General features: G+C 38.9%; 1 protein-coding gene across 1 annotated transcript in view; it reads right to left on the minus strand.

The window, feature by feature from the left end:
* Positions 1–8340: 8340 nt before the first annotated feature.
* Positions 8341–27213, minus strand: part of gabrg1 (gamma-aminobutyric acid type A receptor subunit gamma1) — a 29516-nt gene continuing 10643 nt past the window's right edge. The window contains exons 2-9 of the mRNA XM_018662223.2: positions 21371–21531; positions 19867–19934; positions 18542–18762; positions 18191–18273; positions 16248–16385; positions 15289–15441; positions 14455–14657; positions 8341–14374 (exon numbers count right to left, since the gene is read on the minus strand). Of these exons, the coding sequence (XP_018517739.1) occupies positions 14093–14374; positions 14455–14657; positions 15289–15441; positions 16248–16385; positions 18191–18273; positions 18542–18762; positions 19867–19934; positions 21371–21531 (1309 nt within the window). The 3' untranslated portion in view covers positions 8341–14092. The remainder of the gene's footprint in view (positions 14375–14454; positions 14658–15288; positions 15442–16247; positions 16386–18190; positions 18274–18541; positions 18763–19866; positions 19935–21370; positions 21532–27213) is intronic.

Below are 27213 nucleotides of genomic sequence, written 5' to 3' on the forward strand. Positions count from 1 at the left end.
CTTTTGAAGTTGGTGTTTTTGCACTAGAAGTTTATGCTTATTGAGGCAGACAAGATGAGTCTTGAGAAAGTCTTCAAGATAAGTTTCACTGTGCAGAAGGGAGTCCTCCGCTGGTACTAATTTCATTTTGTTTCTGCAAGTACTATACAGCAGAAAGTCTTCTGCAAAGCTTTATTTTTTTATTTCCTATTTCACTTATTGTATTACATTTAATAGAACACCAATTTTTCTATTCAGAATAAAGACCCCAAAAACAGATTTCTGTGTCCTGTGCCATTAAGTTTCGCCAGGCTACACACATGCAATGTCTGGCTAAGGGGACAGTGACGGTAGCGGTGCAATGTTTGCAAAATCAGTGTACAGAAATTTACTCAGGCCTAACAATGACTACTAAAGAAGCAATTAAGCTAATGAAAACCCATGTTAAGCAACTCAGAACAAGAAATTTGCAGAACATAGAGCAACAAGCAAAAGAGGCAAAAGTGTTGGGATGGGAAAACAATTTGTCAGTGGATGAACTATTCAGCGAGGCAGGTTAGTTCACGAACCTGCATTACGTGTCACAACCCAAAGAGGTTACCTAAAATAAGGCCAATCCCAGGAGTAAAAATGAAAACATGTAGAAACCTAACCATGTGTTTTGCCTATTGTGTAACAATAATGGCAAGCTGAGAAAGTTGGTTTCATGGAAATTGGACACAGAACACAACCATCAGCCCCAGGAGACTGAATAGTGAACTTGAGTCATGAGTCTCACCACTCACCAAAGTGGCAGCTGACCTGTTACATCCCTTTTGTATAGCAAGAGGAACTAGATTGGGGACACAGATGAAGCTTAACAAGCAGCTAAAACAACAACTTGGTAATATGACACTGCAAAGTCAAAGGTTGGTGTAGGCCAGTGATGCAAGAGTAATTGTAAATGCAACATTGAAAAATGGTTTGCAGCTTGACTACAGATGGTTAGGGGTTTCACGACACCTCAGGAGAGAAGGGAGCAGCCTGGCTGCACCCCATTGGCTGCTTAAAACTACAAACAGAGCAGCTATACAGCGAGACCGTGTTGTATGGGATGGAGCTACACTAGAGTTGATGAAAACCAACACAGTGCATGCCATATTTCCACTCCCTACACTTCGAAATGGTTCATGACCATTAGCAGATGTGTTTTGGCTATGTGATGATAATCAACAAATAAAGGTTACCAACGAATTGGACAGGCATGTGTGTGCATGTTATGGTAACAGGACAGCTAACTGTAATTAGTATCAATCGAGCACATACAAAAGAGACCATCTAGGGTTAGCCAGAGTGTACAAAAACAAAAAATGACAGCTGACGACATATACATTACATGGAAGAGCCCGTCGGAGTACCAAACCAACACCAGGCAATAGCAGAAGAATGAATAAAATCAGGGCAACTGGCAGGATGGATACCAGTAATTGGACCAATGATAAATGCACAATATATAGCACAAAATAGTAGGTGGATAAACTTCCTATGGTATAACCAACAGTGATTTCTCAATTGGACTATTTCGTCATTAGAGAGAATCAGCTCACAATTGCATGCCACAATTTGGATAACTCTTAAAAACAGATTCATCATAGATAAACTGATGGCTGAAGAACATGGTGTCTGTAGTTATTTTGGGAATGAATGCTACACAGTCATACCTATGGTGACTGGAGAAGAGCTTACAACCTTACAGAGTTGTTAGCAAGCTTAAAAACTCTAGGGACAAACATGTGGCTAGCTCAAATTGGAACACCAGTCTCAAGCACTCTCCCATCTTTGGGAATGGCTGAGTAATTTATCTTGGTGTAAAACTTAACAGATGATTGGAAAGCTATAAGGAGAATTTTTGTTGATTGTGGCAGTTGTCATGTGCTGTGTGCTTCCGATAATCTCAGTAATGTTGAAAAGAGCAGCGAGGTTGGTTTCAGGACAGTTTTCGCTCCAGGTTCAAAATGGCGTAACTGTTGACATGATAAGAAACCAGGTTAACTCGGAGCACCCTTATGAAAGGATGATGCCCCCGGTCTAATAATAGGCACCATAATCGCAATGACTGATCTAGAACAAATAAAACCCAAACACAAATATCTGTATAGAGCACCATTGTCACACGATTCTTTTCTTAGCCCCCCTGAAAATCCAAAAAATGGTGGAGGTAAGAGGAAAAACTCACAGGCGTAGTCAGAAGATAATCTGGTGTGCTGATTTCTTTTTTTGCCAGCCGAACAAATGCAAAAAAAAAATTTTACAGTGCAAAAAACTAAACTAAGAAAAAAAAAATCCAATAGAGTTTTTTCAGTAACTCCTACTCATTAAACGTGTCAATACTTGCTACCTCCTCTGCAACAAAACCAAGACTGCCCTCCCTGGGGCATCTATTTTCATAAGTAGGTGTGTACCCCTGGTCGCTCTACTTCAACGAGAATGGGAACATGACTGAATGACTGAAAAGTTTGTTAACCGGGGGAAACAGGATGAATTGCAAGTTTATGTGTGTGTGTGTATGTGCCAATATGTGTGCACGCTCCCCGCCGTCAGTGACAGAGCCGCTCCATCACAACCACGTTATGAATTATGGTTACTATGGACACTTCACAAAGGATACTAGATAAAAAAATACACTCGACACTGGTCACATTATTCTTACCACACTATCACCCTCTCAGAATGAACACGTTTATATGTATTGAAGTTCTGTGATCAACATGTATACATTCATTATCTATTATATTTGAAGTAGTGTAACCTAATGACAGAGCCTTGACCTTGCATTCTCTTGGGATATTGTTATGCAGAGCCCTCCTTTACTGGGTACATATATCATTGCTGTATGTGGATCCCTGTTAGTAGTAGCATGGTTGTGAACCTGTCTCGATGATTGTGCATGTGACTTCAGAGTCAAAAAGGGGGGGAATGTAGTATAATTTTTCAACAGATATGTGATGAGCTGAAAGAATATTGTATTAACCTCTGACAACTAAGCAATGTTGCAAATGAACAGAATTAAGAATATGCTGTGTAAAAATTATCATGTGATTTGGACATAGTAATAATGATGTATGTTAAGGGTCACCATATGAAATAATTAGTGTGCACTGCATGCAATGCATATCATGTATGGAATAAGCATGTGTATGTGTGAAGGAAAACATCATTTAAAAAAAATATATTACAAGGAAGAGTTAAGAAATAATGGTGTAAAAGTAAGATGTAATTGTTTTTCTTTTTTTAAATACTGCCATGAAGAATTGGAAAATAATGGTGTAAAACATAGAGAAACTGCGTTAAGGAAAGACAGACATGTCCAGGCGTGCTAATGATGTAATTTGATAAGATGAATGTAACCAGTAACAAAAGGTAACCAATAAACTTGAACAACGTTCTAATGGTATAATGTTGCACACCAATTAAATGATCAGATAGGCGTGGAAAACCATAGTCCAGAGAGGTATATAAGGAGAACACAAGCAATTGTTCAGAGTGTTTCTGGGGTTGCTTGAGTGCATATCAGGGTGCTCTCAGGTTTTCTGTCAACAAAAAACTCTACTGCCTTGAACTTCCTGATGACTTTTGAAGTCCTATAAGTAGTTTTTGAACATCTGAACAAAGCTAGAGATCCAAATCTTGGTCCAGTGACCTGGGATGCAGGATCCAGGTCATCACACGCCTTTGAGTCCCCACATCAGTACCTGTCAACCAAGCCCGAAAGGCCTCCTTCTTCAGCCTGATGGCTTCCCTCACCCCCATTATCCATCAGCAGGTTCTCAGACTGCTGCCTGGTGTTCAGTTGACAGCCCTGCCTCTTCTCCCGAGTGTCCAAGACATACAGTTGTTTGACTAGATAGTTCAAAGGTTTATTTAAAACACTTGAATAAACAGAAACAAAAAGGTTGTCTAACTGAATAGTGGCTGAGGCTCCAGAAACAAAAGCAGTTCAAACTGATAGATGGGAAATATACAGAAAACAAAGAGTCCACAAAAGGAGGGGAAACAAAATGCAGGGTATCCAAACACAGTTCATGTGGCACCAGGATAAGAAGCAAGACTCTGACAACTGAAAAGGGGAGACACAGGACTACATAAACTCAGGGGATGATTACAAATGGAACACGGGTAGGACTGAGAAAACATAAAAAATAAAAATAAAACAGATAAAGACTCTGCAAGAAACACAAATGAAGGTAAACAACCAGGAACCTAAAAACACCAGAAACACAGGAGTTCTGCAAATCCAAATAATAACTAAAAACAGAAGTGTGGCCAACTCCAATTCCTTGAAAAATTATCAAACAAATCATTAAAATTTGCTACCTTACTCTAAATCAGCCATCGGCAGACAGGCACACCTGCCCTGCTGCCTATGAGCCGAATCAACAGTGGTACTGAAAGAGAAATAAGTCTGCTGGCAAATTTCAACACTGAGACAGCAGAAAACATCAGTCATTGGCAGAATAACCATGGGGCATCAGGGACCATCCACCTGCAACCTTGCTGTGCTAAGCTGAGCATGACCTCCACCAATTGGATTTCTGGGCTTCAAGCCAAATCACAACCCAAGACAGATGGTTTGGAGATTGATGTTGTATAATGATTTTAATGATGGTTAAAATTTAAATATTGGTCATAGACATTTTGTCAGTTACATAATCTTACACTACATACATACAGTAGGCTACTACATCCTTTGTTACCACTACCCAATTAACCACAGTAGTCGCTTGCTCAGTTATAATTATCTATTCACCTTGTTTATATTCATTTTACCACTGTATTTATTCCATTTTAGCAAAGAAAGTAGTTAATAAAATCATATTCTTGGACCCAGTCATTGTGTGTGTGATTCTTTGCCAAAGAAAACCAGAGCCCTTGAATTGGAAGTCACTGCTTCAAATATCAGACTGATAGAAATTCTGCTGAGAATATTAATATCAACAGTGTTCACATGATTTATCTCCAAAATTGGAGTGTTTTTTTTTAACTTCTAACATTACATTTATGCATATTTGCTGCATAAATAAACAAATAATATAAAACAGTGTTACATTAACTTTTTTGTCTATCATGTAAAGTACTGTTGTAAAGAAGTAATCTGATCTGCAGTAACATGTCAGTATATTATGCCCTTCAACTGAGGGATATTTTTCTATAAGTTGTTTTTATTACCGATGCAAAACAGAATATAAAATATTTTCTTTCAATTTTTGATTGTTCCCCTCACTAAATGTGGGGTGGGCTTCAAACAGTTTTTGAATTAAGTATGTTACCATACTCTCACCATGTGGAGAATTGCCAGTAAAATCAGCCAAATGTTCATCTGTTTCAGTGTGGGTTAATAACACTGTGAACATAAAAGATCAGCTGTTAAGTTCTTTTAAGGCTAGGACCCCAAAGCAGAGAAGCACATTCACAGCTGAGTGAGAACAGAAGTTTCTTTAATAATGAAGCAAACCAAAGCCAGAACAAAAAGTAGGCAGGGGAGGCAGGGAGCTGGCTGGCAGGAGGAAGTCTTAAGCAGCAGAGCACAGGAGAATCTTGCCACTGGAAATGCTGGGGAAACTGCATGCGGAGCAAGAGCAAGGAATACTCTGGCAGCGAGCAGGAGTGAAGGGCGGGCTTATAAGGTGGAGGGAATGGATCTGAAATGCACAGATAACCTCTACAACAGAGTCATAGAACTCTTCCTCCTCCTAAGAGTTAATCACATGCAACTTCTATGCAGTAGGACTTGCATAATTTTCCTCTGCACAAGAAGCCATTAGCGTCCTGCAAACATCGCAGGAAATGTTAGCTCAGTCAAACAAAGGCTGCACAAAATAGCGTCAAATAGCAACACCGTCATGCAAGCATTTCCTCTACAAGACAGAGCTAAAGATCTAAAAGACCTTGTTGGTATGGAGCTCCTGCCTCTACAAAGGAGCCTAGGTCTCACTTGGAACCTTGAGACCGACAGCTTTACATTCTGTGTGTCTCAAGGAGAAACCATTGACAAAAAGAGGTGTTCTCTCAGCAGTGAACAGTCTGTTTGATCCCCTGGGATTCTTAGCCCCAGTCATGCTAGGAGGAAAGAACTTCATGAGAGAGCTCACCGATGAACAGTATGAATGGGATGCACCACTCACAGCTGCAAAATAGGAACAGTGGATACTATGGAGAAACTCCATGAAAGAACTGGAACAGCTCCAAATTCATTACAAGACATTACATCCCTAACAACGCAGATAGTACACAAAGAGCTCTGCATCTTTTCAGATGCGTGAAACACAGCCATCTCAGCCATAGCCTACTTAAAGACTGTCTCTGAAACTGGAGATCATTATGTTGGATTTGTTATGGGAAAATCGAAGTTAGCCCTGCGTCCAGCTCATACCATACCCCGTCTTGAACTGTGCGCAGCTGTTTTGGCAGTTGAAATGGCGGACTTAATCAGCGACGAGCTGGACATTGACATAGACTCAGTGACGTTCTACTGCAAAATAGTGTTAGGCTACATCTACAACACCTCACGTCATTTCTATGTCTATGTGTCCAATAGACCCAACCGCATCAGTGGCAGTATGTCAGCACTGGGGACAATCCAGCTGATCCCGGGACATGGCCAGTGACCACTACAGCTCTTCAAAACACTAACTGGTTTTCGGGCCCTGCACTGCTGTTGAGACCGCAGCAAGTTCAAGACTCACAGACAGATGACTTTGTGCAGCCAGAAACAAACAGAGAAGTTTGGCCTGAAGTCACAACTTTAAGCACAAAGACAACAAAAAACACACTTATTTGAGAGATTCTTGAGTTGGAAATCACTAGTTTGAGCAGTTTCCAATCTGGTCAAGAAAGCAAAACAAATCACAAAAACCACAGACAAAGGCAAGGATGAGAATACGCAAGCAGCAACAACAATCATTAAAGCTACACAACAAGATGTGTTTGCAAAAGAGTTGCACTGTGTATCAAAAGGTGAACAGGTACCAGAACAAAGTCCACTACCAAAGCTGATTCCATTTTTGGACAAAGATGGATTACTGAGAGTAGGGGCACATACATCACCAGCAGAAATCCTCTTTGAAGAAAAACACCCCCTAATCATCCCAAAGAGTCACATCGCAACACTGTTAGTGAGACATTACCATGCACAAGTCACTCATCAGAGACACCACTTCTCTGAAGGAGCTGTAAGATCAGCAGGACTCTGGCTAATTGGAGGAAAAAGACTTATTTCCTGTATAATACACAAATGTGTCACATGTAAAAAGCTAAGAGGTAAAACAACAGAGCAACGGATGTCGAACTTACCGCCACACTGACTCTCCAGAACCAGCGTTCACACACATTGGTTTAGAAGTCTTTGGCCCATGGACTGTGACCTCACGAAAGACAAGAGGAGGCCAAGCAGAAAGTAAAAGGTGGGCTATCATATTCACGTCTTGGCACCAGGGCCATTCATATAGAGGCCATAGAGTCCATGTCAACTGCAAGCTTCATCAATGCTCTGAGATGCTTCATAGCCCTCAGAGGACCCATCAAGATGCTGAGATCTGATTGAGGGAAAAACTTCATCTGTGCTTGTAAAGAGCTCAACATCAACACACAAAGATCCTGAGCTGCAAACCTACCTGCAAGACATCAATGACCTCTCTAACTAGCCTTTTGGAAGAGGTTGAGAATGGACTACTTGTCAACACTCCAACCCAGGAAGAAGTGGTAAGGACAGTAAAGTACATAAAGTTGAAGTTAAAGTATTCAGACAGGGTACGTGTAAAGTGTACTTGAGATCTATCTCAGAGTTAGTCTTTTGCAGAAAGATAAGGTATAGTGGTATAAGTATTATACCAGGCAGGGAATGTGATGCCCTGTCTATACTGTTTGGTGTGAGTAGTGCTTGGTTCTAATCAAATGCAATGCTAATGGAATAAATGCTGCTGATAGTGTTAGCGCTAGCGCGTCTGTGGGATTTCCTGTGTATCTTAGCATCATGCTAGAGAGATTAAGTTAACAACTTTCAGCTATTTGAATCTCTTGTGCTTTTTATGTTTGTATTTCTGTTTTACCATGCATGCTCTTTCAAGTTTGAGGCAATAAAACAGGGTCGAACCCTTACAGTCTTGTCTCATTTGAAAGCGGTTAACAACTTTTGCCAAACTGGCCTACAATGTTCAGGGAGGGCAGAATACTGACCATCCAATCATGGAAATGTTGACGTTATCATAGGTCTGCTAGATGGCCCTGGTCTCACCAACTCAATATCTGATTGGTTAAAGGATCTGTGAAGCAATGTTTTAATTATCATTTATTTTCCTACAGCAACATTAAGTCTGATAACACCAATTTATCTTTTTCCAGGCACTGTTTTATTTTTTCACAGTGTATTGTGTTAGTAGTCACGATACAATATGAGCAACATTTACAGAGAATGACATTGTACACAGGTGATAGATGTTTTTTTATATGGCCTGAGCTGAATGCAATACATAGCATTATTATCATTAGTAACAACCTCACTGTCATGTTCACATGATCATATCTTTGAGGTTGTTGGCCAGAAAAATACAGCAGTCGATTTCTAGTCTGTAGCTACTTACAAGGAGGGGAATGCAACAAAATGTCTGACATGTACAATTACAACTTGTGAATACATTTAAATGAATCATTTCAGTTGCACTTTACAAAGTTTGAAAAGCGATATAAACTTGCATTTTTTAAACACAGATCATGAAAATAATCAGAGGAGTTCAGAAGCTGTGGGAACTGAAGGCCCCATAGAAACTACTGGACCATCCTGCCAGTAGGCAGGCAGGAACCCTCAGTGCTAGCCCTAAAACACAGCTTTGTGAAAACGTGCACAATTCTTTAAATCATACTCTGCAATTAATATAGTGAGCAATGTAGCTATGATGTTTGGGCAAAGAAGCTCTGAAAAACAAATGGTGCTTACATCTATTATGCTGAAAATAATCTCTTGTAAATATTAAGCATGTTCAGCTTGTATTTTAATTAATTTCCCCAAATATGAACAAATACATTTAATAAACAAAAATATTCTTAGGAGAGGAATATATTAGACCAATACTATGTTAAAATGCAGTATTCTATATTTAAAAGCATTGCCATAATGAGAATCAGGCTAACATTTTGCAGCCCATGAATCTACAGAATTTCCTTTTGGTACAGTATCAGCAAGTTTTTCAAGCCTGCTAGAAATGCTACATTAGAGGAATATTTCTCATTTGTACATGCCTTGATCTAAATTTGTTTTTGCTATCAACTATAAATTCAAAGAATAATGTGACTGGAAGCAGCAAAACCTACTGAGGGATTTCACAGCAACAGAGGTGGAGAGAGGTCAAAGGAACTGAAAGCTCAACTACACTGATGTGTAATGACCATTATTATTCTCTACAGTGGTTTAGACTTCAACAGCTTGTTTCGATTTTATGTATTAAAACTGTCCTACTATACTGTAAATTCTCTGTTTAAAAAGCTGGTATTTTGGCTGGTACTAACAAATAAAGACATCCTTAATAAATAAAAAATACAGCAAAGGGCAGTTTAACTCCCTGTTTATGATGTATGTTTCCAACAAAAGAGTCAAACCTAAAACTGTGCTGTTCTCTGTTTCTCTTTTTAATACTGTGGAGAATAAGTTATAATCATGTTTGTTGTTTTTACTCTGTCATGTTTGAACTGTGTGCAAAACACATTGCTTCCTTTTATGTTATAACCTAATAAAATGAAATCAAACAGAAATACTGTTTCCACTACTAATTACTTCTGATTGTTTCTTCTCTACCACAGATGAAACTTCACGTCCTGTACGTGCTTCACATTAAGTGATTCATGTCAAGATTACAACTCAACTCAACAACTCAGATTAAACTCTGTAAAAAGTTGAGTTCACAAACTCCTTTGATTATTTTAATAAGATTTTGCCAAATTGTAGAGGTGGCACCACAGGGCGACACAGCATGCTATTCAGAAACAAAGCAGACACAGCTATATGATGACAACTGATGACAACTGATGTCAATGGAAAGTATGCTTAAATATCTATTACTTGAAGTAGCAAGTCAAGCAGCCATTTGCTTTAGGCATTAGGGTTCAGACCATGACTCAGGCCTGTATCATTTATTTTTGGTTACAGTGTATATATATATATATTTTATATATTTTTTAATTTCAGCTATAGTGAATGTATGTGCACGGTAATCTAGAGAAAGGTTATTTTCCAAACTGATTCAAAGTGTCATTCTTGAAAATTAAGTGAAAATTTTAACTTTTGAAAAAGCTAACTTTTGTTAACTTTTGAAAAAAACTTTTGCATATTGTTCACTTCATTTTAGATATTTTCTATGAATTTTATACATACCTTTAATCTGTTTTAACTCTGAATTCTAATTGAGTTCTCTTCTTGAATGACATTATTAAAATAAGTCATTGTTTGATTAATTAATTTCTCACACAGACTTCAGTCACAAAATGAGTATGATGTCATGAGTATGATGCCTCTAATAAAGTTGGCTGCAGTCATTTTCTTGGTATTTTCACGTAGGATCTACTTAATTTTTATTGTTACAGTTACTGCAGTTTTTTTTAATTTAAGTAACATATTTGACCATGCATTTGATCAGTGAGTGAGGGCAGTAATTGTTCTAAGAAGAGAAACTGAGCAGCAGAGTGGTGAGTACTGGTAGGACAGTACAATAGGACCTACTCAAACATGATCACATCTACTTTTTGTGATCAGGAGTCTTAACTCACTGTAATGTGAACCAAAACTCCAGAAAGACACTTGAAAAAATGTGTCTCCAACCTATTCCACCTTTGTTGTGGTATGTTGTGTTACGAAAATGTGGTTTAGTCATCACTGGAAAGTGAACTAAATATATGATCTGAGCAGAAAAACTCTAAACTCAGTTTGGTTCAGACGTGGGATGTACAGCCATCTTCTATTTCTCATGTATGAGTCATAGTTTTATTGGTGCACTATGGACATTTTCTAAATGAATACCTACTATTTTTTTAAATACCACTAATAGATTAAAATAATTTGATATATATTTTTTTTCATCCCCTGTTGAGACCAAGGAAAGTAAAGGAGGAGTTATCACACTCAGAGAGGAACTGCAACATGTTCATGTTTGCATAGATTAATGTAGCTTTCAGTACATTCCTTGTTAGATCTTTGCATGTTTGAAATCTCTATCAGACATTACTTATTATAGAAATGTGGGTTAATTTATAGCTATGTCATCTTGAAACTTCTATAAACATGGCAGAGATATGCCATTTTGGTGAAGAGGAAATGTTGTTTTAAGGATTAAGACTTCTGTATTTGATGTTTTACATATTTGAGACCGGATGCAATCACAACTGAATGCAACATGGTATTTATGCAGGAAATGCAACTAAAGTTGTATTTGACAGTTTCTTTGGTGTAGTTCAAGCTCTTGTCTGTGGTTCTTTAATGAGCTAATGTTGGTGTACCTTCTCTGTACTATCATAGTATCTGTGGTGTCATTTTTTCCATTCTTACATTTTAGAGCATGACAAAAATACCTGCAGTGGTATTTGCTTTCCCTTTCCTTCTTTTAATTGCGCAAAAGTCTATATGGATACAGAGTGTACTGCTGGTTAACTAGATCTAAAAAGAGTACAGGAGTCTTTTTTCAAAAATACTAATTACATGAATTGCCTAACATGACATAAAAATCCATGCTGTGCTCTGTTGGATCTGGTTATTGAGTAAAAGCTGAACTGTCAACAAATCGGTCATTGTTGGATTTACAAAATGCCACTGTCAGCTCTGCTGTGCGATACAGTGGATTACTTTCTGGATAGCTTACTGAAAGGCAGCATAACGTGCAGATTCTGTTGCAGAGAGGTGTTTGCTTAGTTAATAATCTCATAAACAGTGCTCATATGGGCCTATTTTTGATTTGGACTGAGCTGAATGAACAGTTTCAGATCCAGTAACAGACTCTGTGTACAACTGAACAAAAAACATTATCATTAGAATCAGCAAAATGATTAAACTTGGTCACTTCCACCTCTAACTCAGAGTAAACTAGAGAATGTCAACCCTATGAACATCTGCCTATTAGCTGTACTTCTGCATGGGTAAAATGAGAAAAAAAAGAAGAAAAAACGCTTTTAGTCTGTCATAGTTAAATGCTCCTTTATGATACTGACTCTGTTGATAGCTGCCATTCACACTGTTTTGAAAATGTTGTGTACAGTGATTCTTGGATTATGTTGTTAGAAATATGCCAATATGAATTAATTTCTTGTGTCTCAGATTATTTGCAGGATGATAAAAATCCATGTAGTCCATGTAGTGAGTCTTAAACATGCAACAGAACTGTATAAAAGGAAATTCAAGTAATCTATGAGCTGTAGAGTAAAGGACATTGTTTTCTCATACATCTTCAGAAAGGAAATGTACTATTTAGAGCAGGACATTTTAAATTTTGAACAGAGGTTTTCAGAGAGTGTATAAGTATTAGCCTGAACAGTGCATCAACGACAATTCCATCATTTTTTGTAACTTATCAGGGTATAAAATCTGGCTGCTGGGAAAAACAACCATCACTCTTCATTAAAATGCACTGTTTGACAAGGTTTTACAAGGTTTTACAAAGCTATTCCATGCAGTAGCCTCTGAGCAGAGGCTGACCCAGTCTGACCTCATTAATCATCACACTACAAGTTGTTGACTAGAAAAATAGAACCCTTATGAGCTTGTACAGATATTTAAAGATACATTCCCTGGTTGAGTTGTGTTGACCAATAGTGTTCCTGAATCCCAGATTTCCCAAAACTCACTGTTCATCTTTTAAATCTCAAGTGATTATTGAAATTCAACTGAGTTTCCATCATAAAAAGCTCCTGGCCTCTCTCAGAATATCAGGGAATATACCTTTAACAGAGGGAACAATAACCCTCCATTCCACATCACAGCTATAAAGTGCAATGCACCTCCTCATTCTTGCTTCCCAATAATATCAGTAGCATGGTAGCAAACAGTAAACAAACATTTGGCCTGTTTTTTTCTTGTTTGTGTTTTGATGGCAATATCTCCTCTGTGTACACTGAAGTTTTACTTGTGCAAACATTTCCAGAGTCAGAGCTGCAATGGGTGTAGGAATGGGTTGGTAGAGATTTAATGCCACAAGGGAGGGACTTCAAGAATCTCAGCGTCTTGTCAATGGGTTAGCTGGACTGTAAAAATAGCGTGAATGCTGCGGCTTGTATTCAACTTTTTGCTGATGTTTATGGGCAATTTTATATTAATTTTTTTATCAATTAAAAAATGAATGGGATCCTATGGGAGTTTTTGGTTGGCGGTTCGATTCCTGGCTCCTGCAGTGAAATTTTACCGATTACTCCTGCACTTTCCGCTGCAGAAACCATTTCGCTATCAAATGTGTTAACTTTTTAACCTTTTTACATTTATGCTTATTCAATGTTTTTCAGCTATTTATGCTTCTTAAAATTTTCAACCTTTTCCACAATTTTGCTATTCTGCTTTTCATATATTCTGCTATTTTAAGCATTGCTACAGCATTACTGCAGCATTCACACAGCATTTTCTGCAAAAAAAGCATTTTCTAGTCTGTATTCCATTCCTTACCCCTTGATGAAAGGAATGACTTGAGATGTTCATGCATGTGATTAGGATGTATGTTGGATGTCGTTCTGTGGCCATTTTCATACATAGGTGACCCAGAAATTGCTGGAGGGATTACATATCCCATCTAGCCTGGAAGCGAAGGATGTCTGGGCTACCTTACTAGGAATTTTACATTTGCTGTTAAATGAAAGGTCAGAGGGTCAACATAATGATTAGGAATTACCCACTGGGGACTCTTATTGTGACTGACATCACAAATTTGCCATACCTGATTACTAGTGGGGGAAAAACAAGGCACTGTCATTCACAATTTATGTTTAGATTTAAATTTTGTTAACTTTTTTGCCATACATGTTTGCTGAGTATATTTATGCTACAAGAGCAGCTTTGCTCCTGTGAAATGTTTGCAAATGTTAAACTTCAGTTGTCCTTCTTTGAGGACAACTAGTTTTATAGATACAGATAACCTATCCAATAAACCAGATTAAAAAGGCCAAAAGCGGTGGGGAAGAATATTCGTGAGTAAGAATCAATCTTGGAAACCCGCACGTGCATCCTGTTTTCACGCCAGGCACCTGAGCGACAGTCATCGAAGCAGCAGAAGAAGCTGGTGCAGTCTTTTCCATCCAAACACTCATAAGCATAATCATCCTCCTCGTGATACGGCACAATGTTGTTCATCTGCAGCAGGGATGTCCCAGGTCGGATATTCACCATGCTGGATGCTTTCTGCTGTGGAGGAAAACACACACACAGGTATTTCAGTATGTTACTATAAATTTAATTTTGAAAGAAAGAAGACGTGTGGCTACCTGTGTGTTATTGTTGGCTTTAGCCTTCTTGGTCTGTCTGTTGCTGGTGAAGTAGTGCAGAGTGCCATACTCCATGAGGGCAGCGAAGGTGAAGATGAAGCAAACAGAGACGAACAGGTCCATAGCAGTGACGTAAGAAACCTTGGGCAAGGACTTTCTGGAGATGGTACTTAGAGTTGTCATGGTGAGAACTGTGGTGATACCTAAATGGATTGTCACAGAGACATACTCTTAAATGGAATAATATGCCAGCGTTTAATGGTGTATATATCCATCCCCTAGTTATAGTGTTTATCCTTTGAAGGGGCCTAGAGCCAAATTCAAGCTTCTTCAGTAACAAGAAGAACAAGGAGCCCTCACAGGGCCCTAATCTCAGCACCACTGAGTCAATCTGGTAGTAACATGAAAAGACAAATATAGTGAGCTTTGTGTAATGTTAATTTATAAATAAGAATTACGCATGGCATTACATGTCTTCACTTTACTTTTAATTCCTAAAAAAGTGCAAATTCCACAATTAGTTTTTAACTTGTCTTGTTCCTTGCTGAAGTCTCAAACAATAAGTTCCTCCTAGAGTTATGGCCAATCACTGTGTGAAATTTACATAGCACAACTATAAAGCCTGGGGAGAAGTAGGCTAAAGATGTTAATTTGTTATTTTTCTGCCAGAGCTCAGCTCAGAGGAAAAGAACAACAAATACAGAAATCTCTACTCTAAAATAACAACAATAAATAAATAAATAAAACCATGGCCAGGACAGTGGTTTACAGAACAAGGCAAATTTGCACTCTGACTCAGTTCAACTGTGTTTAACATGTGAACATATCATATACCTAGAGATGTGCGAGCTGGGACTGCATCCTTATTGATCCAGAAGGAGACCCAGGACAAGACCACAATCATACTGCAGGGAATGTAGGTCTGGATGGTAAAGTAGCCCATTCTTCGACTCAGGTCAAAAAAGATCGTCATGATTACATATTCACCTGAAAGTTTTATAATAAGGTAGATCCACATATAAAAAAGTAACAAGTCCAAGTGAAGAACTGTTCAAAAAAATATAGATAAAACAAGAACAAATTGTTTATACAGTGCAAAAGTGTTGGTACCCGTACACCTGACTAAAACAATGCTCCATTCCTCCTGGAAAGAGTTGAAATTAAAGCTCTGCATGCCTTTGGTTTCACATAAAATAAAAACAAGCTCTGGAAAGATCTGAATTCTTGCTTATTCTACAAAGATCTTCTAAAATGGCCTGGACAAAATTATTGGCACTCCTAAGAAATGGTGACTGAAGTGGATTGTAGTGATATTTAAAGCAGACTATTGTCCTCAATTAGCTGCACAGGTGTTTTCAATCTTAAAACCAGTTAGTCAGCCTTTTTAAATGGAGAAATAAAACACCATCCCCACTGTGAGACATGGGCCAGGCTCAGTTACAGGGTCATGGGGTTGCTTTGCTGCGTCTAACATTGGGTGCTTTGCATCTGTGCAGGGCATAATGAAGTCAGAAGATGATCAAACTACTCTAGTGAAACATACTGCCCAGTGTCAGAGAGCTCTGATTCAGCTGCAGGTCGTGGCTCCTCCAGTAGAATAATAACATACATCTGAAAGGATTCAAGAATGGACCAGGTGGAAAGGTACCAATCACAACATGTATGTGATGTAATTGATATTAAAGTGTTCTCGTCCCTGAAATTAATCCAAAAGCTAAATTCTTGTAATATCAGTGCCTTGTGTAAAGCTGGAGACTGGCAACATGTAACAGGACTTGGCCATAATCTCCTACCTGACTGGGTGTGTGCCACATCAGAGGTGTTCCTCAACCCTACAAAGGCAAACTGGTAGAGTCTCCAGTACCGCTGGTCTGCTACCTCTACTGCCCGTCTCTGCCACCGGTACATGATCTCATTCTTGGGATAGCCATCTAGAGAAATCCCCCAACACACAGACATAATAGATTAATTAGAAGACTTACTGATACCTAAAATATCCAACAGGAAACTAACATCCATCATTCAGTGTATGGCACATCACAGGGGAACATTGCACCATGGCAAAGCAAAGGGGAGCATTCAAGATGGAACTGACATTCCCAGTCTCATGAAATTTCCTCAAATGAGCAAAATGTCTTAAAATGTAAATAATAATAATAATAACAATAATAATGATAACAGTGTGTGTACTACACAATGTGGTAGTCAAAAGTTAGCTTTGACAGGAATTTCAGTAATAGCCACTAGTAGGTATTTTTGCAGTGGTGGAAAAAGTATTCAGATCATTTAGTTAAGTAAAAGTACTAATATAGCAATGTAAATATACTCCATTACAAGTAAAAGTTCTGCATGAAACATTTTTTCTTCAGTAGAAGTACCTGAGTAAAATGTAGTTAAAGTATTAAAGTCAAAGTGGTGGTTTGGTCCCCTTGACTGATATATGATTATATCTGACATGATTAGATGATTAATAGTGAAGTATCAGTGTGTAGCAGCATGTTACTGATGTAGCCGCTGGAGGTAAAGCAGGTTTATAAACAGGGTCACCAGATAAATCTGAGGAGTCAACAGATGATTCATGGGTTTAGGGAAAACTCACAACTTGGTGGAGCTGTTAACAACCCAGACATTGAAATGTGATCCTGACTACACACTGGTTTTTGTGAGATGTCAGAAACTAAAAAGGTTGGAAACCACTGGTTGTATTTTAAAAGCTCATCATATCAACCACTGTGTAAAATATTAACGCTAACTAGTAACTAAAGCTGTCAAATAAAACACTGAAAATACTTAAGTACATGTACCTCAAAATTCTCCACCAATGGAAATTTCTAAACTGTCAATGTAAGAAAAATTTGGGCTAACTGTCATCATAAATAGACTACAAAATATATCTCTGTCCAATGCTTTCCAAAATAACCTGTATGACTGTAATACTTTCTTATGGCAATTTTTAACCGTAACTATGTCACCTCTATGATTAAGGTCACTATGTGCAAATAAAACCACTTGCCTGTGGGTTAGGAAAATATGGTCACCCTTTAACTACAGAACAGATAAAAAGTAGAAGACAGATCTAAGATCTCTGGTGTTGAAGTCACATGACATATGATCAGACCTCCTCCTTTAAAGGGTTTATATTGGTATAAAAGTCATTCTACCTCCAACACTGCTGCTGAGGGAGCATTATTTGCACAACTGTAAGGATGAATATGTGTTTTTTGGCATTTAAACAAATGGTCAATGCTGTTATTTCTTAGGTAAGATCTCTGGTTGTTTCATAGTTTTTGTTTATGAAATTACCACTGGTTTGTGCTCATTTGATGACATTTAGTGTGACTGTACTGGTCCTAACATTTGTCCTCAACTCCATGGAATGGTCTTTGCATTTTTCACTAGTGTGTGGAAGATTAAGATCATGAGAAGCTAAAGCACAATGCAAGAGACAAATGAAGGATGACACAGACACCATGAATCAGACTGGGCGAGGGTGCATAATTCATTAAGTCTGTCGGAGAGAATGGGACTGGGTGACCTCCTCTCTCTGCTGGTGGAGCTGATGATAGATACGGTACAGGCTTAGAGAGGGCAGCCTCAAGCAGATGGGTCTTTTGGCAAAGAGAACAATAATGGGCTTAGCCACTATGCTAGCCCACATAGAAGCCCCTCTCTCTGGGCAAGTTGAAGTCGAGATGACTAGTTCAAAAATGAGAGGGGAAAATGTTTGACCACGTACAGCTTGAAAACTCCAGTGGGCACGAGTGCTCATCCATTGGAAAGTTATGCAGCTTAAGGTAACACTCCGCATTAATAGTCAACCTGACAAAAACAGAATTGTGACAGAGAAAAATCAAGTCTCAGCATTGTTTTTTTCCCTCCCCAAGTGTGACTGAACATAGTAAAGGTACATCAGAAAAGAAATATGACCATTAGATTGTGCTTTGACAAATTGGGGTCACCTAAAAGAGAACTACACAACAAAAACACAGATGCACACACTAAAGCTGCACAGACAACATGTTGATACTTTAACATTAAGAATGACTACCCAAAAAAAGTTAGCAAACTGGCTGCATAACTGTCCTACCTTAGTGTGTACATGACTCTCCCATTGCTCCACAGTCTCAGGAGGCGGTTGGGAGTGGTGATCCAGTGGGCATCTGATTTGCGTGAATTCCTGAAGAATGTGTCAGGAATCCAGATTTTGCCTACCATGTTACTATTAAGCATGAGCAACTTCATTGAGCTGTTGAACTTCAGTCGGCTGTCATACCATGTCTGGGCAAAGAAGATGTCAATGGTGTATTCCTACAACAGAGTTAGGTAACCCATGCAAATAAAGCCAATTTTAAAAAACTTCACCATACAAGAATACATTTAACAGTTACTTGAATAATTCCCTAGACCTAATAGGGAATTCCCTGGAGCAAGCCATGTTTTGCCATTCAATGTGGTACAAGCATTTGTGTTCCTCTCAGGATAAACTGTAATCACTTTCACCCCTAACTTTTCATGTAGTACAATCATCAGGGAAAATTTCAATTTGGCAATTAAAATTTTGGGACTTCAGGGATTAACACAAAATCTCTTGCCTTCCAGACAATGAATGCTAATGACTTTGGTGATCCCAGCCTTTAGTATGGTGCCACTAACAGGCTAACATTTTTTCTGAGAGTGAAATATCTCGACAACTATTGGTTGAACTGCCATGAAATTTGGCACACAAGCCAACAAAAACCTCAAATCAAGGTGCACTTACTAGCTTTATCAAGCACTTTCAACTACATCTCAAAGTGGGTTTCCATACACCTGTTTTTAAATCATGTAATTTCAGTGTCTACTGAAGGAAACAGAAATGTCACATTCCTATTATATTTTCTACATTTTTTTCACAGTTGGAGGTGGGACTGGCACTGTTTTTTATCATGTTATCGAATGCTCTAGCTCTCTTCTTCTGCAATGGTTTAATGGCACTGACTGGAAAAAGTTGTTTCACTCAACAAACCAACACCTAATGTTCATTTCATGGCAGTGGATGGAAGTGCACATTTATTAGCTTTTTCTAACAATTTGCACGACATTTGGATGGAAACCCAACTTCAATCTTCCTCAGTGAATGGAGGTTGAAAGTTCTGGAGAAGCCGGTGTGTGGAAGATTGTTGTGTCTTCTGTTACAATACTGTAACATTTACAAATAACTTTGAAAGAATGAACTTCAACACCCAAATATTGGATAAGTTGCTACTATATTTTGTGCAAAAATTCATTGTCTACAATGTTCAATGTAGCTTGCACATGCTGGTTATTTAACAATAAGTGCCCTTCACTTGTTGTTTTTCTGTCAATTATCCACTACATCAGTAGCATTACATCAAAGAAAAAAGCCAAGGAAATTGGAGGAAGCAGTCTCACCATGTTGATGGGGTCCACGGGTCCAATGCTGTTGACATATACAGCTGTTTCAATCACTGTCGGTCTCACTGAAAAATAACATAAGACATAGATCAGTGTCTTATCCCTACTGAATAACTGTACTATAGATAGCCCTTTTTGCCTAAATGAAAGTCAAGACAATGTATGTAAACTGAATCTATGGCTACTGCTGTTTTGAGGCTTTGAGGCTTCCCAACAGTTGATGTCAGCAGATGTTTGTATAACCCACCTGGTGTGTATTTCCCCCCAGCATTTACATTTACATCTAGTTTCTACAGGAGAGCATACAAGTGGAACAGCTGAAATACCTCTCAATAAACAATCAGTGTCTGCTATCAGATGTTATGATGATGCAGAAATCAGAAACATGAATAGTGAAGGTGGAGAACAAAGACGACAAAGATTCCATGAATGTCGAGGAAGAGGTGATGATGGAGATGGAATCCCAGAGGCAGTGGGCTGATGGCAACTCTTGGAGCAAAGTTCAGTCTGGGTTGTGTTCTCAATAAAAAAGACACTGGCAGATACAAACACCATTTGGACGATGTTGGTAGGTCCATCACTGTTGTGGCTAGTTAGCTAGCACTAACTCACCAGAATTTCCAGTACAAATGCTCTTTAACAGGGCAGTTCCATTGCTGCAGCAAAACTATCTGCTTGCTCTTCAGTTTTTACTCACTTACCATCTACTTTTATCAAGTAATATCTAATGTTTCTGCAACTTTTGTTCACAGGATCTAGTCTCTACTGCCACCCCGGGCAAGACTCCATTCTATCAAAAACTTGTTACTCTCACTCTGACTTCACTTCCTCCTAGTGCACCGCTAAGGGGTGCTAACGGACCGTAACAACATACTATAATTTTCATGTCCTTTATGATAACTCATACTGCGTACATTTGTTTTATTGCTCAGCTCTAATCTTATTTACTTCAAGCACTTAAGAAACTGTTATACATTGTATATCTGGAAGTAAGTGTACAGTATCTAAGACTCAGTCCCTCTGTGGGTTTAAACACTAGAACATTCATCAACTTTTGATGCCTTTTTCAAAAGAAATTATTATAACCACACAATGGATGGATTGTACGCACTTAATCTGCATGATGACCTTTACATGGCCTTAATACTACTGTTGCTGTTTTCTTAAAACAAGCTTTCAGTTAGCAGTCAAAGCAACTAAGACGTGACCAATCTAATTACCTTACAAAAAAAAAAAAAAAACACAGACAGGAAGTGCTTAAAATATTTAAAATAATTGTTGGAACATCTACAATTTCATCACAAATTAGAAAATATATTTCTTGATGAACTTTCTAACTACAGTTACAATAATTTGTCAAATTCTATTCATAGTAGCCCAATGTCAGAAATCACAAATTTTACTCAAGACAAGAATGATCAAGGACAATTGTACCTAATCAAATACTGTATATTGTATGTGTTGAAACAAAGAGGATTTGTGGAAAATGAACTAGACTTGCCTCCAATGTCAGGCCGCAGTTTGTTATCATAACCCTGCAGCAGTTTATTTAGGATCAAAGTCACATCGCTTTCATAGATCTTTGGTGATAAGACCCAGGTCTTATTTATGGGCACATCTTCATAGTCCTCTTCTTCCTGTTTACTGGGTCCAAATGCTGAACTGTGGAGTAGAAAAAGAAACATTGTAAGAAATAGAAATGGTATTTGCATTTAATTTGGTGTTGATGAAGCTAATATCTGGCTGCAGTCTATATTTACATTTTTTTTTCTTTTTATGAATACCTAAGATTATGAATGTCTAAGATGCAATGTTTCACACAATTTTATTCCCTTTTGTGTGGAATAACATCTTTCATAGCATTTAAGGCTCTAGGTGGAAGTTCCAGTGCACTGTCATCTGTCATGGAAATCAACAGCTTCACAGTCCGAGCACCTACATTTAGGAAAAGTTCATATCTGTCGGCTAAGCAATAGCAAATACAAATCTCTTTCTCCCTAGCCACATTGACATAATTAATTCCCCTGCCCAGTACTCCCAGTTTGACCTGCCAGGTTTACTTCAACACGAAGGCATCCAGTATTTGATGCTGATTCAATCAAAGAGACTAAAAGGCAGTACAGACTAAAGCTGGAAGAATACTACACCACTGCAGACTCCTGGTGCATGTGGCAGGGCCTGCAACACATCACAGACTATTAGCAGAGAGGAAGGAGTCACAAACTCCAGCAGTACATTGCCAGAGGAGCTGAATGAGTTCTACGCTTGCTTTGAGGCTCTCAATACCAGCCAGCAGAGATGGATTACAACCACAGGGGCCATGCAGGACTCACCTGTCACTGTGTCCACTGTGGATGTGTGGAACGCTCTGAGGAGAATAAACCCCAGGAAGGCAGCTGGCGCAGATAACATCCCCAGCTGCGTTCTCAGGGTTTACTCATCAGAACTAGCTGATCTGTTCACTGACATATTTAATCTGTCCCTCATGCAAGCCTCAGTGCCCTCCTGCTTCAAGTCCACCACAATTGTCCCTGTCCCCAAGAGAAGTACTATGGCCTGTTTAAATGACTACTACCCTATTGCTCTCATACAGGAAGGAACTGGCAGATCTGGTGTCTTTGTGTCACAAAAACAATCTTTTCCTCAACACAGATAAGACCAAGGAAAAGACTGTTGACCAAAGGAGGAAAGGGGAGCTACCTACACCACTGTACACCTGGTCACACAACACACAGCACATCATCAAGAAGTCACAGCAGAGATTGTACTTTTGTAGGAGGCTGAGGAAATTTGATATGTCAGCCAGGGTCACCAGCAACTTCTAAAGGAGTACAATTGGAGCATCCTGACCAATTCCATCACAGTGTGGTATGGGAACTTGACTGTTAGATAGCTCTCTCATGATCGAGACTGCACAATCACGGGGTCACGTGATGCAGCGGAGTTAGGTAGACACTTGTCCTGGAGCTCTCAAATTATACTTTAAACTGAAATGAAAAATGGTGCAGTGAGAGCAGCAGCCTGTTGCAGCAGCTCTTGAGCATTAGTGTTGTTAGTGTTAATGTTGTTTTTTTTTCTTTTTTTTTTCTTCTTCTTGTAGTCTCTTTTTGTTATCTTTTCCTGTGCTGGCTTTTCCTGTGCTGGCCCAGATAGCAATTGGACCCCGGGCCAAAGAAGGCACAGATGTGCTGTGTGTGATGGATCTGGCAAATGGATCTGGTCCTTAATCCAAACGCACAACAGTCCAAATACGGTGCGGGTCTGGATCACAGATCTGCTACAGATATGGCTGGGCTGGTTCCATAGCAAAAACATCTCATCTGGACCAAATGCGGTTTGGATCCACTAACCATATCCTATTCATTAATGTAATCAATGTAATGGGGCAATTTGACAATAATCCAAGTAACTAATCTAACCCCCCCCCTCCCTTTCCATAAAAAACACCCATTTATTATTTATTGTATTGAATTTATTTTTAGACTTAAAACATTGTAAAACTGTCAAATATGGCACATTTAAGGACATCAGTCAACAGGTGACAACAGAAAATATACATGCAAGGTTTAGGACTGCTGTGTTTTGTTTTGCTCCTGGCATCCTCCCCCTCTGTCACAGGCTAAATTAAATGGCATGGACAGTCTATTTCTGTGTCATTTGCGCCGGAAGAGCATCTTTGAACTGCTCCTGCACAAAAACAAGCACACAAACAATACATTTTAATGGCTTATGTGCTGACTAGATGGCACAGCCCAGCTATAGTGTTAAGACTGTATAATACCTGTAATTAATTCATATCACAAATACTAAAAGCAGTAATGAGATGTACACTAACTAATTAAAGCTAAGTTAGCTTGCTTACGCACAAGAACACTTCTGGCCCCCATTTTGTGGAAGGCTTTTCCCCATTTACCCCTTTCCATTTAATTTGTTTGGCAACACAGCATGGGAACAGTTGTGCAAGGACATTCCATATGACCCTCTTTGTGTCCTGTCCCCCAACAGCTGCCAAAGCAGAAACCTGGAAAAGAGGGTAGGGACGAGGAATATTATCAAAATAATGTACAACAACACAAGCAGCTACTGTGTGGATATTGGTTTATATCATTCATTCTAGTCATCTCAATGAAATATCCATATAGGATCCAAAAACTGTCATATGAAAAATAAAACAAGCACAATAACAATTCAAGCCCTGACTGAGGAACTTACAAAATTTTGCTTTTTTCTTCCATTTTCGGGGTTCTGAAGCCAGTTTTTCAAATTCTTCAACCCCCTGGATCAAGGGGAAACTAATTCTTCTGGCATTCCACCGGGGACATGAGGGGCAAATCCTGTTCTCGCCATGAGAACGATGACAGCTGTGGCCAGCTGTGACAAATGTTGCTTTATATTTTCTAATAGCAGCAACATGTACATCTGTGGAGCTAAAAGAATGTAAACAAATGAGTAAAAAAAAATCACTCTAATTCTATATCATAAAAACTTTTGCACACCATCTAGAAGAAAGGCGTGCTGGAGGAGGAGACTGGTTGGCAGAGAAACTTTTGCACACTTTCTTCTCACTTGCAAAATTCTATTGCAGATTACATATTTTTTTTAAGCTAACCCAGAGGTTAGCATCGCCATAGCTCTCTTGAGAAAAAGCCAATAGGATTGGCTAGCTGTAATCCAATAGAATGGGTAGTCTCATGTAGCCACTTGTTAGCAACCATCTTTTATTAAGACACATGCAAGCTTCAAAATTCACAAGTGGGGCCTTTACTGATATGTTTTATGTCAGAGAGCATAACATGAGAATCTCTCCAGCGTGTGTTAAACAAGGGCCTTATTTCAGACGTGACAGAAAACCTGTTCAAAAAACATTTGACAAACGGCTTCTGGGTTTTAGGTCTGCAAACTGTAGCACTCTGTTAGCCTACCTGAACAAGGTATTCAGAACTCTGTCTAATCCTCAGTGCTGGCCTGAAAATATAGCTCTGTTCTGTTCTAGAACCAGAGGTGCAACTAAGCATGATGGAAGTTGACAAAGTCCTGCCATCATCGAAGGTCAGACAAACAACCCAAAAACAATGCCGCCCTCCCACTTTCACGGGCGCAAACGCATAATTAGGTCTATGTAAGATTTAGCTCACTCTCGTTTTATTCAACAAGGCACAAAACTCTTACCATGAAAATCCTGTGTGCTTGGAGGTTCTGTGGTATAACCTGAGCAGTGGCTGTGGGAAACATTTCTTCTGTATGGAGATGCCAAGGGGAAAGGGCTAGTGCCTGAGACAGTAGCCAGAAAGGAGGAATGTGGACAAAAAGAAGGCAGAGGCAGAAAGAGCGAGGCAAGAGACAGAGAGATCACATGGAGGGTAATGGAGCCAATTCAGACAATATGGCACTACTGTCTTTAAAAAGGAAAACTTTCTAATAATCAACAGGCCTTCCTATTTAACATTGTAACAGTTCAATGATGCTGAGCAAGTATGATTTCTACCTGATAGTTCATGATTTGGGGCATAAGATCCAGATGGGTTGAGGCCAATACTTGAGTTTCTGCCGTTGTCAAGGTCCTGAGGGTTGGAAGCTAACAGGACATATAAAATGCAGATATGCATTAATAAAATACGTTTGTATTGATTTGGAGGAATTGGAGGAAAAGGAAAAAGGAAAAAGCGGTAGAGCTGGTAAGTTACAAGTAGTTCTTCTTCTTTGGTGAATTGTTGTCATCACTGGATATAGCTGGTTCAGTGTCACTTGGATATCTATAGAAGCAACAACACATCATCAACAACATCAACAACAACAAAGTATTTTCACCAAACTGCCAATCACAGTGTACATACTTTTTCTTTATTTTTCTCTTTTTCTGTTGGCTGCCTTCTTCTGACTGTAAGCCAGCAGTATCACTGTCAAGGTACTCTTTCATCTTTCACCTCACCTCAAAACAGTCATCTGTTTGGACAAAACACACATTGGGAATAAGTAGTGAGGCTTTGCAAAGTGGTAAACATAGTTAAGTGTCTAACTATTTTAGACTTTTTAAAAGTGCTCACTAAAGAAAATCAAAAAAAATTATTTGGAACTGAAAGTAAATTGAAAAAAATAGTTCAGTTACCTTTGGCAAATATGATGCAGACGCCAAAGGTTTTCCACCCAGGACCTGGCTCGTCACAGTTTTTTATGGCCGTGTCTATCTTTAGATCGGAAGGATAATTTGGCCAATAAGACCTTCCATCCTTGACCCAACCACTGGGAACTATATTTACAGTGTTCTCCTCTGTAAATAAGACGCCATAGAACTTCTGAAGATTAAAATAAATAAATAAATAAAAATAAAAAGCAACATCATTACTCTATTAAGAGGTCTGCTTAATTCTGTGTATGAAATGGGGATGACAACAAACTTCTCCTTGTAGGGTAATGAAACAAACTTCTGAGAGATTGCCGACACTTTGAGTGTTGCACTGTAGCTGAGATACACAGACTATATTCAGAGCACCTGAGTCAAAGGGATAAGTGAAAAATGGCTGCCTGTCAATAAATTTCTTGTATGCCACTTACATCATCTCTGTACATAATTATGTTTGAAATGCACACATTTCCCTGTATAAGAAAGGTGTTATTGTTTGCCTCAATCTTTACTGTGAATTTCTCTGTTTTCATCACACCATATTGTCCAGTAACCACAGTGCCAATGGGGACAGGACCCCAAGAATGATCCTTTTGAAAATTTGGCATATTTACAGGCTCACTGTCAAATGATGATTCTTCAGATAGTCTGTGAATTATCTGAGCAAGGGGACTTGAGGGTTTGCAAACAAACCTTTTGAGTTTAGCTAAATAATTTTCAAATGGAAAGGGTGAAATTGAGTCCAGGCAGCCAAACCTTGTCGCATCCTGTGCTAAATGAGTTAAGAATGCACATATATACAATGAGATCTTTCCCATACAAATCACCATATTGACTGACAAATGCATGTAAAAGGCTGCTTGCATAATCACTGTGAGTTCCAACCAGTTTAGGGCTAACAAATATGGCAATGGCAGTAGAAAACAGTAGGAAATCACTGAATCCAAAACACCACACAACACTACAGGTCCAGTACAGAGCAAAAATTGCCTTAATTTGATTGCCTTCCACCTGTCAATCTCTTTAAGCGACCATGGTTTACAAGAAAACTCATCAGGAATATATGCTCTCATGTTCGTGAGATTATCTGGGATCCTGTTTACACATTGAGAAGGCAGCCGCAACTTAAGAGGCCCCTTGAGCCAGGAAATTATCAGCCTTTTGACTACACCTAAACACACAAGGTGCATATATTCCACGGGGAACTGGGAGACCATTCCGAC

Source organism: Lates calcarifer, linkage group LG19, assembly GCF_001640805.2.
Source record: "Lates calcarifer isolate ASB-BC8 linkage group LG19, TLL_Latcal_v3, whole genome shotgun sequence".
NCBI lineage: Eukaryota > Metazoa > Chordata > Actinopteri > Centropomidae > Lates > Lates calcarifer.